General features: G+C 44.8%; 1 protein-coding gene across 5 annotated transcripts in view; it reads left to right on the forward strand.

Moving 5' to 3' along the window:
* The window catches only part of Fas1 (fasciclin 1), a 231,060-nt gene that overhangs the window by 179,765 nt on the left and 36,897 nt on the right, over positions 1–14,398 (forward strand). For all 5 annotated transcript variants that reach the window (XM_071790226.1, XM_071790228.1, XM_071790227.1 and 2 more), the window contains exons 6-7: positions 2,014–2,179; positions 2,460–2,620. In XM_071790226.1, the coding sequence (XP_071646327.1) occupies positions 2,014–2,179; positions 2,460–2,620 (327 nt within the window). The remainder of the gene's footprint in view (positions 1–2,013; positions 2,180–2,459; positions 2,621–14,398) is intronic.

Genomic DNA, 14,398 nt, shown 5'->3' on the forward strand with positions numbered 1-14,398 from the left:
ATCTCAAAACTATTATTAAAAAACAATTCTTTGTCGAAGAAAAACTATTACCTAAAACAAATAACATTAAATAAGTAATTGCTCTCCTTGGCTGTAGAATGATATTTTTCTATGTGTGTATATATAGGTCACCATATCAACTCAATATGCCCTTAATTTAACTAAAACAATGTTAATTTAACTAAACCAATGGAGTTAAAATGGTACTGTTTTGTGTTAAGATAATGAATTTCGACACACATGGTACTTAACAATAGCAAAACCCTATTTAACCTTAGACACACCATGAGGGTCTCTCAGAGAGAGATCCAGACGAAACTTTGCTTACTCCTCACAACAAATTTCGATATCTAGTTTTAAACCTGAGGTAATTTTCTTCGCCAGTAATAATTAACAAAGGAGATGTAATGTAATATTCAAATATTCAAACACAGAGTATGTTTGACTATTATATAAACACACTCTGTGTTTGAATATTATATTAATAAATGGCCAGTTGGGTCAAAAATCTTCTCATTTAATTTTAACTTCATAACTTGACAAAATAAAACTTTTCGATACCAGCTTCAAAAAAACAAGTCCAAAAATATTAATCTGGACCAGAGTTACAATCTATCAAAGTTATATGGGTCCATCAGACCAATGGTGTTTTCAGGATGCTCTGGAAGCTGTGTTCTAGGGTTAACTCAGGGTTTAAATTTCATTCCTTAATATTTAATAGTGTATAATATACATTATACAATATTATAACATGTTTAACGCGACGGAATTTACAGAAGAGCCTAAAAATCTAGATATGCTATTTTTTAATTGCTATTTCTAACGCCGTATATATTTAAAATATTGATTAAAGTCGTTTGTTATCAGAGTAACGGTAAAAGCTTTTTAACAACGCTCTTCTAGGCGCCTAGCGGGTAACAAATTTTACGCGTTAAAATTTCGCATTCTCTCTTTTTCCGCGTAGAGTTTCAAGAAACGTCCATTAATCCCTGGCGGAAATAAGGATTAAAAATTATGAATTTCGTTGCACGAATCTGTGCGCATCTCCCGCCAACCGCTCCCCGCCCTCCCACTCCCTCCCCCCCCCGTGTTTCATTATGCCCGCATCGCGGCACTTCGGCGCGGGATTCCGCTTTTTCTCCAATTTTCAACGCCAACCTCGCGTACACACAATGGACGTTCGCGCGCACGTAATCCAACTTGGAGCGTAAAAACGAGCCGGAGTTAAACGAGCCATCCCGTCAGAAATTACCGAAAGTTTCGCGCCTGTACATACACGACGCGTCGGGCTCGGAACTCGGAATGCTCGGTGGCGGATCCGAAAAAAAGAAGGAGGAAAGCGAGAAGAGAGGAGGAAAGAAAGGGAGAAAAAAAATAAGACCGGCAGGAAAGCAAAGAAAATCGAGGCGAAGGGGTGTGTAACGACGGTGTACGACTCGATCTCGAAAAGTTCCTCTCTTTCAACGAGGTAAGGTTAGGTAGGTCGTCGCCTCGCCGAGAGGATCTCCTCCGCGCGCGCGGCCGGTATCGAGACCCCTTCCGCGCCTCCGTCCTCCGTCACACCTTTCGTTCCCTTCGTCTCGAGGATGGGATCTAAAGTTCGTGGTGTGCCCGCGCGGAGGAAATTGGAGTTGCCGTGACAACGCGGTCAGCCGCGCTTTTGTGCGAGAAAGATGCTGAGGGCGTCGGATGAAAGGACGCGCGTGTATCCTTAACAAGAATAGCGGGATGTGTGAGGAGTGTCGGCAGCCGGCGCGGCGAAATAAAAACTACGTCACTTCTTCTGAGGGATATATAAGTTTATTATTTCGTACATCGTGAAAATTACATTCTCCCAACAGTTAGATTCTTTCGGGCGAGTGGCAAAAATGTGACGACGCGAAGAATTATTGAGATAACGAAAAGCGAGATCGCTTTCTTTTTCGAATTACGACACGACGTATAATGATTACATAATTTATATTCTTCTCATTCCGATGGAGTTCTCATGATCCTCCGGCCTCTCTGTTACAGCCGGAGCCGAGGCCGCAGAAGATTGATCAGCTGGTGATCGACGGGCACGTTCTACCTAACGAGGTTCTCTTCACCGCGCCGACGCCAGACAAAGTGCCGTATCCAACCCTCGTGTTCAACGACAATCTCAGGGTCGTCGTCAGCTTTCTGAAGTCGCAAAATAAAGGTGATAATCATGCGCGCTTGTGCGCACTCTACGTCTCAATCATCCAGGAGAACAGATTTTGGACCGTTGATTCGATTCAGAGAGTATAATCCGATCGAGAATTACTGTTATTAGAGATTGACGCTATTATTCCGCTATTGTTCCGCGTTGTTGGTTGTTACGCTCGGCGCGAGAAGGCTTCGCCTTTAATAACGGCGCCCCCGAACGGGGGGCGTGTCCGCGCCAGTGATAGATCCGTGCATATTATATTTCGATGACTAATTGATAGTCCAATTTTCAGTCTACGTTCAATCGGACACGCTGGTGGGCGATACGACTCATCAGGCCGGGGTGGTGCTGGCGGAAATAGTGAAGGCGAACATCCCGGTGCGCAACGGTGTCGTTCATCTGATACAGCGACCGCTCATGGTCGTCGACAGCACCGTGAAGGATTTCCTGGAGGTCAGTGTCCGAGCCGTTTGTCCTCAGTTCGATCCACGAGCGTCGTACAAAAGTAATCCAGTGTTAATACATTCGGCCGCCACGGTCAGCCGTGCGGATTTCCGGAAACGCTCTGGCGGTCGAATTATAAACGCTGAAATTACCAATTCTTTGGTTCAGAGATATTACATTAATTCTATCAATTTATTTATGGAATCCTTTCGCGATAAAACGAATTCTGCGGCAATTAGCGCGTTAATCGATAATATCGTTTGACGCTTAATTATTAGATGTTGAGAATAATGAAAATAATGTCGGACGGCTTCATAGACAGCAAATATAATGAATTATAATGTGCACGGTGCGTCATGATGTCGCATCATGTTGGGTTCGCGCGGCCTCATCATCGACGTCATTTTGCCTCCCTATTCATTAAAGTGATTACATTGAAACACGGCTGCATTTCGTTGGGATAAATTGTTAAATACTACAAAGAACGGTTATACGTACAATTTTAATGTATATACGATTTTATAGAAGCGTATATGATATAGGTGTGTTACTTGTTACCATTTTCCCGACGTTTTAAACTAAAACAATTTGCGTTGCACGTGTGTTGAGTCAGACCAATATGCATACTTTACGTTTAAATTAATTTTCACTTATAAAAAAAAAGAAGAAATAATTTCGTCTTGCGCGTCAAATATATCCAAATGTGTTCCCATTCTCAAACGTAGCTCCAACGTGCAGAAATATTATTTTAGCATTTTGCGATGCAGATGTAAACAGATTTGCATTTAGAAAAAAAGCAATGCTATCTTCATATTTCGCGATGCAAATACCCCCTAGATTTGCATTCCGAACAGCGGTATATTTATTTTTCAAAAATGCGTAAGCGTATATTTGACCGACATTTTTACGCGATATCATCTTTGTTTCTCGATAAAGAGATAAAAATTCGGGATGTCGTTGTAAATCGTTAAAAATCCGCGTATAGAAATCGTCGAAAATCCGACTATAGAAAATCACGTGGGGGGTGGGGGGGGGGTGATGAAAAAGATTGCTCGGAGATTTACAGATGTATCCGCCGATCGGGAGGTATTAAGCTGAAAAATACTTTATGATACGTTGAGCCTCGGAAATCCTCTCGCTAAAATTCATCGAGCTTTCCGTGAGTCTTCAATCATGCCCGGTAAAACCCGGTTAATGCAAACGACACGTACGTGCGGCGAAAAAGCGACGGCGATTGACCCGGAAAGCCGTCTACTCGTAAAAGCATTGTGTGACCGGGGGTCCAGTTTATATACGTACCGTGAGAAGAACGCCGAGAAGAAAAAGTCGAAATTTATAACTTCGTTTAAACCTCCTTACTTCGGGAGCTCTCTGCGAAATTGAAGGCGGAGCCTTTGTTTCAAGCCCGTTCCACTTCGCAGCCTCATTCACGCCGGCTGTAAACGCGCGCGACGACGCGCTCCGTCACTGTCGAATCCGCGTTTTGTTTTTTCTCCACGTTTGACATCTACACGCGAGTGGTCTCACAGTCGGCGGAGTTGATTCTCTCTGTTCTCGATTTCGTCGGCGAGAGGAGCGGAGCCTCTTTCCTCTCCGTGTCGTCCGCCTTTGAGCGCGACGCGCGCGCGCGCAGAGAAAACATCGCGATAATAATGAGAGACACAAAGCGTGATGAAACACGAGAAATTCCAAACGCGAAACATCAACGGCGCGGATCTGTTATTTCAGAAATATATATCCAACTCGAAACTCCGTTATATACTAAGTTCCGAGTCCGTGAGAAAACACAAGGCGCACGATTATAAATGTTGATACAAGGGAGACGTGGTTAATCAATTTCCGACAAGAGATATAGTTTGCCAAACGCGATCTTTACTTGCACCCGTGATTCCAAGGTGGCGGAACGGAAAAGGAAGCGATTATTTTTTTTTCCGTGTAACGTGTTTATATTCAAATATTATACATCTTTAGATATTTCGTGTAAGCGAAGAGCTGAGATAATATATCCGCGCGCATATCCCTCGGAAACAAAGAGCGCGACGCGTTACCGCGCGAGAATGCCAGGTCTTGCGGCGGTGCACAGTGCACGGTCTGCGCGATGTGCACACATTCGCGATAAATCGCGGTGCCGGGGCGAAGGCACATACACAATCCCACGCGCGTCTCGAATCCGTGGAAATTTCTGCGCGGGTGCTTCATCTCGGCGACGCGACGCGATGCGACGCGACGCCTGGCGTCTATTACGAATTCAGGCCGCGCGATGCATTAGAGGGACATTAGTATTCGCAGTCTCGATACGCATATATCCCGACGTGACGTGTTTCGCGGAACTCGTAACACCGACCTCAAAGGATCCCGCGCCTCCCTCCCCCGGCATTGTATGTGGACCGCAGGGATGATAACGTGCCGGCTCCGTCGCCACCGCTGCTGTCGCGTAATCGCTTCCGTCGTAACTGCTTGCGTCGTCAAGTATACGCGCACGCACAATTCGCGTCAAACGTTATCCAATCGCGAATCCATGACGCGAGAGCCGGCCTGAACAAGGCAATTGCGAGCCACCAGGAAGCGCGTTTTTTCGTCCCGATGGCGAATTTGCGGCATCTGTAAAGAGTTGTCGCGACGTATTTCACCCTTCGCGCTCAGAGAATGTGGAGTACCTCAATTTGGAGCGATCGACAAATAATTTATCTTATATTTTACAGTTTTAGCAGCAGTCTTATGAAATTTATCGGAACAGAGGTAGAGTCAGACGATTTTTTGTCCCTTCTTGATATCTTTATAACATCGAGCTGGCAGGCGAAGATATTATTCACGACAGTTCATAACGGTATATGACGGTTCTCGGGGATATTCGCTGGAGAACGTTTGGAGAACGCTATTGGGCGATCGCCGTAATACTAACCGTTTAAAGATGTGCGAAGAGGCATCCGCAATTTGTACCACGGGCGAGCGCGTCGGCGCATCGAGATAACCGACGGCGTGTGTGTACTGGTGAAGCCGGGGAATCGGGCGGAAATGAGAAGGAGAACGAGCTTTATGGCGATCGTAAAGATTCTATCCGACCGGGCGCTGTTGCGTCGTCCCCGTGTATCGTAATGATTTTAATCTCGGCGGATTCGCAGCCATTTTAGTCGGAGTCTGCACGTAGCACGTGCGTGTAACCCGAAATAGCTCGTGATAATGTAACGTTCTGATTATACGCGCACGTTTGGCAACGGGATAGACCTCCTCCGTGATGAACGCATTGCAATTCGAGTCTCTGAACCTCGACATGGTATAAGAGTTTAAGATATGAGTTAATTTTGAGAGCTCTTGAACCATAACATCCTAGGGAAAAGATTTCCAAGATTCTTGGAACTCGAAAAGTTTTTCATGGAAATTGAAATTCTGATATTTTATCTTCAACTATTCTAATGGCCAAAGATAAGTTGTTGAAACTTAAAATAAAATTTACTTAATATTTTGTATTGTTAAACGAAATGCAGCCGAAAGAAAATGCAAGGGGTATCAATAAAGTTAATCACGAATAATCAAATGAGTCTTTTGATGAGGTCGCCGTTACGCGACACACCGGATATCCCTCGACGGAAAAGTGATCTCTTACATGATATATTCTGCTAATCATTTTTTACATTGAACAGCAACACGAGCCGAAAACACCGCCATTCACAGGAAACACACTCGTCTCTGCAACACACGTACAGCAATTATAACTTATACCTGATACCTATACTTAAGCGCAATTACTCTACTTTCGATAACAGTGTCATCGCTCGGCTAGCAGGGACCTGTTAATCACAGGTGCAAGAACAACGAGCCAATTAGTTGAAACTTTACTTTATTTAAGACAATAACAATTTCATTACTCGTACAGGTGGCACCACGTCAAGCACAACTACTACAACTACAACTAGGTCACAGTATCACTTTTCACAAGAATGCCTCCTCATCAAGACAAGTTTATCCGATATTTATTTCATTTGGCGTCTCGATGTCGGCGATTGCGGGACGATGTTAATTAAAAATCAATCCTCTATATTTAAAAGTCAATCATCTATATTGGCCATTCGTGTTGTCTTAATTACTCTACTTATGTAACGAATCTTTAAATATTTCGATACTGAGATTTCCAATTTAAACGTTAAACTAGTTTGACGTCTAAAGACGTCTCTTATTGATCGATAAATGCAATTAATAGGTCATTGGAGATTTTTTAAGTTCATAAGCTTTTTCTAGATGTGTCTGAATGAGCAATTAAAGACTCCGTATCACATAAACCTTTCAGAAATACGGTCGTTACAATAAAATTTAAATTCAGTATCGCGACGTTGTTCGATAATAGTATCTACACGATCGGTTTTTAATCAACATCGTTCCACCGTGCAAAAAACGCTCTCGATGTAGCTCCGTCTTTTCCGATGGAAACGCATCGACGCGTTCGCCGGCTACCCCTCGGGACGCTTCTCATTCACCGACAGCTGTTCCACTTCTCGGAGAAAAACGTCGCTGAAAACATTATTTCACTCCACGATATATATACTACCACACGTATGCCTACATGTACGAACGATCGGAACACACAACTCCGTTCTACGTGCAACAAGCGCATCTATCCCGCGGCCTCGCCTCTCGCAATACGTGCCACATTATCTATGTGCGTGTACACAGGATGACGCGCGCGAACGAGGGCTCGTTGACGGCATAATTACGGCTTCGTTGAAACGCGGAGGATAACAAGAGAAATCCGAGGAGCGCGATAGACCATACCGAATCAAAGCGCACGCGACTAAAAATACATTTTCGCGTCTTCGTGCGGGATTAGTTCGTTAATTTTAATGTTAATCCTTTTCTTTATCATTCTTTTTGCTCCTAACGATAACGAAGCCGTAAACTGCTTGAAAATAGACATGGTCGCGCGGACCACCCCGTGTACACTCTATGTGTGTGTCACAATATGTATAATATATATATATAAACGTATATATAGGAACGTTTTGTACACAGGACAGGAATGGAATGTTCACGTGACAGCTGTTGTCACATGCGATATCGACTGTTTTTCAGCAATGATCCTCGGCACATCTCGCCTACTGTCTGCACCAGACCCTCTTGGCTCGTAGTGGATCAAAGGCGACGGGACTTTTCCTCCGCAGGAAACGTCCCGACCGATTGCGTCCGATGCATTAGTCGGGCTTGCGGCGACCTTTGATCCAAGGAGCCCATGTATGTTGTGTATTTGTGCTCGAAAAACGTCCCCGATCGTCGATGACCGCCGCCACCGTTAATTGAAATAGGAAACAATTAAGACGATAAGGATGAATAAAATATTTCCAGGTGCTAAGGAGCATAAACATTAATATGGATAAAGTTAAAACGTATTGGAAATCCAATAACTACGTGACCTCTTAAATTCTAGAGAGAATTGAAGGAAACGGACGTTTAAAATAAAATACTCGAGTAATTCTCCGAAGCTTCGGGGATCCTCGGTTTCTCGGGGGCGTGTAATTATCGGATTCTTGGATTGCAACAGACACCGGTGCTTGTTAAATGAGTTAGCGCGACGATCGCGGAGTAATCAAAGGACTCTCGGGTTGTCATCGGCGGTCGGCGTAGTTGCGCGAGATACTAATCACTTACTTCCAGGTTTACTCGCATAGACACTGTGTGAACGAGAACAAGCAGGAAAACTCGATAAATGAAAGACAGCAAAGACAAAGTGCCGATTGGTGTGTAGGAGAGCACAGAATTCCATGTTCTGCCATGTCACTGCACCGCGCGCGCGCCTCGTGTGTCTCACACTGCCAGACCATCTCTCGCCACCTTTTCTCCCGCAGACTCTCCCCTGTCTTTGATCTTTGACTGTGCTCTCTTGCCTTTTGATTTACACACTTCTCTGCGAAAGGGGGACGACACGTCTCACACCGGGTGCCGGGTCATAATTAAGCATAATTGTACCCATTACATGCCGGGGACGTCGAATCAAAGTCCCGTGGACATCTGAGCGTTTTCAGAAAGAGGCTATTCAGTTTTTCCGTTTTTCGGTCGCTGGAAGCGATCCAGTACCGCCGGAACCACCGAGTGGCCTCTCTGTCAAACTTTCTTTGACACGATTTCGTCCGTCCGGGAACTGAATCAAACTGAAAACTAGCACGATCTTTTCGATGCCCCGGCCATTACCATCATTGCCGGAAGCAGGAACGGGGGACGGTCGCGTGACGCTTGAATCTCCGGAGCGCATATCGCTAATTGAAAATATATATTTAGTTAAGTGGAAAATTTTAGTAACGATTATATAATAAAACGGATGGTCAAACAGTCGTAAATGAGATTATATTGCTTTAAACAAATTTGTGCGACACTATTTACGGTAGTTTTGCCGTAAGCGAGCCATCAGATACGCTTGGATTTACAGGATTTTAACAGTTATACGAATAACGTTTGATTCACGCGACATTGGTCGCGACACGAATATACTATTATCTCGTTTATCCATCCACTTCATATTTCGCTCGCGAGACGGAGTCGGTCGTTCGCCCTTCCGTTCCGCGCTTCCGCTCATAGTAATGACGACACACCAATTGTCACATACAAACAGTACATCTGTATATAATGGATACATACGACCCATATATATTATATATATATACACATATATACCCGCCATATCGAGAATTCGTGGTGCTCTATTCCGGCGTTATCTCGCGCTTTGAATCTCGTTGCGACCCCTTCTCTCGCCTGTATCCACACAGCGAACTTGCTCACCTTGCTACTTTGGCAAGCATCTTATGCTCATATAGAACCCCTGATTGTGAGTCTATTCGCTCCTTGTATTTTGCCGAGTTGCGAGTAGCCCACCCCCTTAACCCTCGCGTTCTACGTCCCAACAGCCGCCCTTTCTTGCATTGTTCACGTCACCCCGGAAGTTACACGCTCTTTCGCGCGTACGCCTTTGTACATACACGCGCACGCAAGGTGATCGAAACGCCGTAACCACGTTGTAACGAAGAGCCGGGTTTATTTCTCCTTGGAAACACTGATTATTTATAGCAAATATTATAAATACCCCAGGCCAGTTTATCCCGCACCGAACTTCTTCGAACGAAGCGTCAAAGGAGTCCCGTGCTCGATAGCCTTTATGAATTTATTATGAATTTATTTTTAGCCAATTCTCACGTGAACTTTCCCTTTCAGTATTTCCTACAAATAATGAACTTTGCGAGACTGCCGCTGATTTTCCTTTTTCCACGCGGAAGAAGAGAACTTCGCGGAGCGGAGCAAAGTTCACTGATTTTCCCTCGAGGTCCTAAAAAAAAGAATCCCAAACTTACAGTCTACAAACAAAAACTACTTTATTAATATCGATATATCAGTCACAGTGACGTATCGATCGCCTTGCATATCGAATTATTGAGCAATGATAGTTGACACCGTATCAATCGTAAGGCATTTTTAAGATACAGATTTCACAGGTCTGCAGTGCATTGAGAAAAAAAAAACGAATTGATCGAATATCATAAGCTCCAATTTTTAAGTCGAGATATATTATTAGGTGCGGGAGTAAAACGAGAAATACTCTACTCCGAGAAGCGTAATCGTAAAAATTTATAAATGTAGCGAAAACAAAAGCGAGAAACTTTTAGTTGTCGTAGCAGTCTGAACCGCTCGTCGAAAAGAAGCACGAATTTTTCCAGTCGGACATTTACAATCTTGGTCCAAGGTTTCTTTGGGTAACAAAAACGTTGTCGAAGGCACTTTGTCCTCGCGGTGCTGTTTCCGCCAAACGTCCGACTATCGCAATAATACAAACGTCCCCGGTGATCGTTCACGGTGCGCCGTGACGCGAAAGTAAGAGAGCCGTCGGCGACGAGTCGCGCCCAATGTTGCTCCGCGAAGTTCTCTCCTTCCGCGCTGAAAAAGGAAAATCAGTCGGAAGTCTCGTGGAAAAAAAGCGTCCGACGAAGTTGGAGCGTTTATGAGCGCGTGCTGCACCGTCGCTTCGGCCGGCAACTTTTTCCCCGGCGTTAAATCTTTAAGCTCTCCCACGCGTTTCCCGAAAAAGGAGAGACCGTATACTTGGATGGAGGGGGGGGGGGAGAGGAAAACGCGCTACGAGGTGTCGGAAAGTTTTACGTTGTCGGACGTGTTCGCGGTCGCCGCGCGGCTCTCCCTCGAGAAACGAGACCAAAAGCTTTCGCTAGGCGAAGATACAACTTTAACCATTCGAGCGCGTGCTAAGCAGTTCTCTTCCTCTCTTCTTTCTCTCCGTATCTCCTTTCTCTCCGACACACACTTGTGGAATACGTGGAAAAAATGCGGCCGGCACATGGAATGATTACAGAAACTTTTAGATTCTTCGATCCTGCTGGATATCTGGATTTTCTTCCTCTAAAGAGAAAAATCTTTTTACACTTGCATAAAACGACTTCGCGACTTAAGGCACTTTTGGATTTTTTTGGCAGAAAAAGTTTGGATATATAATATTATCGTTTTAATTAACTGCCGTGAAAATATCGAACTTTATTAGACTTTATTAGATCGCAGCCATTGTGTGCGTCTGTTATTTACTATGCCAATGGTAGATTTAAATACTCGTGATAATTGGATCAGAAAATGACTTCAACTGACGCGAGACGCCTCTGTGAGCTTTCAGCGCGAACGAAAGCGCGTTTGCCACGACGCTAAGATCACGGAACTTCGACGTTACGAATAATTTCATTTCTCTTGTGGAGCTAAACAAAGGGAATCGCGTTGTAAACGCTGACGAAAAGCTCTCGCTAAACACTTTGAGATTACCGGCGCCGTTCGAGGAGGAGAAGCCTTTAAGGATTCGCGCAGAACGGAATTCTCCTTTAAGAGAATGCGAACGACGCCGCGGAAAGCTCGGCAGCGCGGCGCTCATGAGAGTGGCGGCGAGGGGCAGTCGGCGAAATTCCACAGAGGGTGAAGGAGCTTAGTAACTGTAATTCCTCCGGACGAGACACACTAATCGGAAATTATGTAGAACAATTCGAGTTTCACGGCATCCGGGCATCCGGAGCCGCTTCGATTCCCGTTTCGAACCCCCTCGGCCGCCTGGCGATCTTCCGCGACCCCCTCTTCCCTCGAGCCGATCGCCTTTGCATTTTTTCGCTGCCACCGTAATCTCCCAGCCGAGTTATCAATCCCCCCCGTTGCGGAAAGTGAAATTCCTCCGTCGAAAAATTGAAACGAAGCGAGACGCTCGAAATCCGTCTCGCTCGCAAAAGTGCCGTGCTCGATGCGCTATGCATTGGCAACCGTCGTGTCGAGAGGCCGCATCTTTTCCACATATTCAGGATATCCGAATATCCGAATATCTCAGACCGGAGAATCCGTCTACAATCGCTTTGAAACCGCATCGAACATTTTTAAAGATTTGACAGTCAACGGACGAAGGATTCAGACTTCGAAAAATTTTATAAATATTTAGAAACTCAAATCGCGAATTACTAGTTCAAACATGAAATTTTAACGCTTCGAATTTTGCAAATATTAAATTTTTGAGAATTAAGAGACCCAGCATTCGGAAACCTCAAAATTTCAGAGATAACGTTAGCGACCCGGAGATTAAAAAGATTAAATGTACCTCAAACCTGAAAAAATATAAAAAAAAGCGCGTAGAAAATGACAACATCTCGGTTTACAGATTCACTGCTTTTTCCTCCACTTTTTAGCGAGAAAATTATCGTACTTTGTGTCACGTCGTAGCGCACGTGCGCATCGCGTCCCTCCCTCACAGCGTTAATTCGGCGGTTAAAGATTTCACTATGCCGTGGCGGAGTATGTGCGGGCGGTTTCATTATGGCCTTCCGGTACAACGAGCCACTTCAAAACGGCCTACTTGCTCGTTCACGACGGGACTCAGGTACCCGTACTTGCTCATTGAATTATTGCGCTTCCGTGGTTGCGCATACAGTTAGTGCACGGGATCAGTTTAGTTTGCAGCAAGCGAGCGTAACCATCGGGCAAAAGCTACGTGGCGGTAACGCGCTTTAATGTCGAGGAGTATAGGAAAGGGAGAAGTGGGAATTAAGATTGAGGTAGAATCGAATTGCGGAGTTCGCGCATGTCGGAAAAAGTTTTTATCGGGAAGAGGGAAAGTTACCCCCCTCCCTTGGATAAAACGGTGCCGCGGAAAATTATTTTCTTAAAGCTGACATATCGATTCATATAGGTACGTAATGACAGACAGTCAGCGCGCGAGAAGAATCTTATTGCGAGATGTGCCTGATTAGTCGAACTGAAAATCCGAAGGGGAAAAATACAATCTTGACGGAGCGAAGTGATCGAAAAACCGATGATTTTTGCATATCTAAAAGAACTCGGGATTCAAGAGAACTCACAAATCATTTCACCTTTTCAAAAATCATGACTTTCCGAATCCTTCGTTCCTCAATAACCGTCCGGAATAATCAGTGCTCCGAACATAATCGCCCGCATTTCATGAAATATTCCCGTCATTGCGAACGCGAAGTCTGTGCCGTGGCTGTATAGCCGGTGGCGTTATCGATTCGTTATGTCCGGCATTGCATTCCGTTAAGTGTCTCATTCCGGTGACGCTCCCCTCGGGCTGCCAGCTCGTCAAATTGTCAATGACTGCCGCCGAAAGTGGGTCGCGCAGCTGTCGGATTTTCCCGGCTGCTGAAAATTCGCCAAGAAAGTCGCGGGTTTCTCTGTTCCGTGAATAATACAGAATCGACAGGAAGACACGAATGTACTCGGAATCGCGCAGCCGCTTCGGGTCACTCACCGCGTATAAATTCACCGGGACTCGCAGTCTCAGCACGATCGCGCGGAAAATTCGCTGAACGGACGTGTACTCGCTGCTCGGTAATCCTCCGTGCGCAATTTCATATCCCTCCATCTGAGATCGAGTAATGCACGCGTGATAACGTGAAATTATTCCGCACGACGAAACCGCGCTCTTTTGAATTGCAGAATTATTTTCCTAATCTTCGCGCGGGCGGTGGTGTGTATATAATTTTCTGGAAAAGAAAATTGCGCGAATGTTTGTGCTTCGTTGCACGATAATAAGGGTGGCAAATAAACGCGTAACATTGAACACGAGATGTTAAAATAATGATACGGCAAAACAGGAACCAGAGTTTTATTTACCAACGTTCCACTATTCGAGATTGTAAAACGCACGCGAAATTATTCCAAGTTTCTTTATGGCGCGCGCGCGGTTTTTGTAACTGCTTTTTCTAATCTCCGCGAGAGGAAAATAATTATCTGTAATAAAATTAACATTTATTCTTTTCCCGCGAGTAAAATGTTAAACAGATGGAATTAAGATTAATAAGTGCACGCATCGATGGGTAAGCGTGTATGTATATAATGGATCGTATATTTCGTCAATGCGATAAAAAGAAATTAATATGCCCATAAAATGCATCCTGGTGCGTGAGCGTGAGCGTAATAAAAAGTCCGAGTAAATACATATCAGCGCGCGGCAGGAGAGATTTTCGCGAATGAACCGGCGATGGTCGGAATGGACCGCAAAGCGTTATTGACGAGAGGGAAAGTAATGGAAAATTGATCGGGCTTGATGACAGTCGGGTGTGAACATAAACGATTCCCGGTCTGTCGCACAGTTATTATTTGATTTGGCCGCCGATTTATCGCAGATTAAAATGCGTGCGCCAAATCGCGTAACGATTAAGTGCCGCGTATTTTTTTTAAGCATTTGTCACCGTTTCTCTCGTATACTTTGTGCATTCGAGAACGCGTTCGAAATTTATGATTTGCGTTCCCACTAATGCCCGCGAT

The sequence above is a fragment of the Temnothorax longispinosus genome, chromosome 10 (assembly GCF_030848805.1).
Source record: "Temnothorax longispinosus isolate EJ_2023e chromosome 10, Tlon_JGU_v1, whole genome shotgun sequence".
Lineage (NCBI taxonomy): Eukaryota > Metazoa > Arthropoda > Insecta > Hymenoptera > Formicidae > Temnothorax > Temnothorax longispinosus.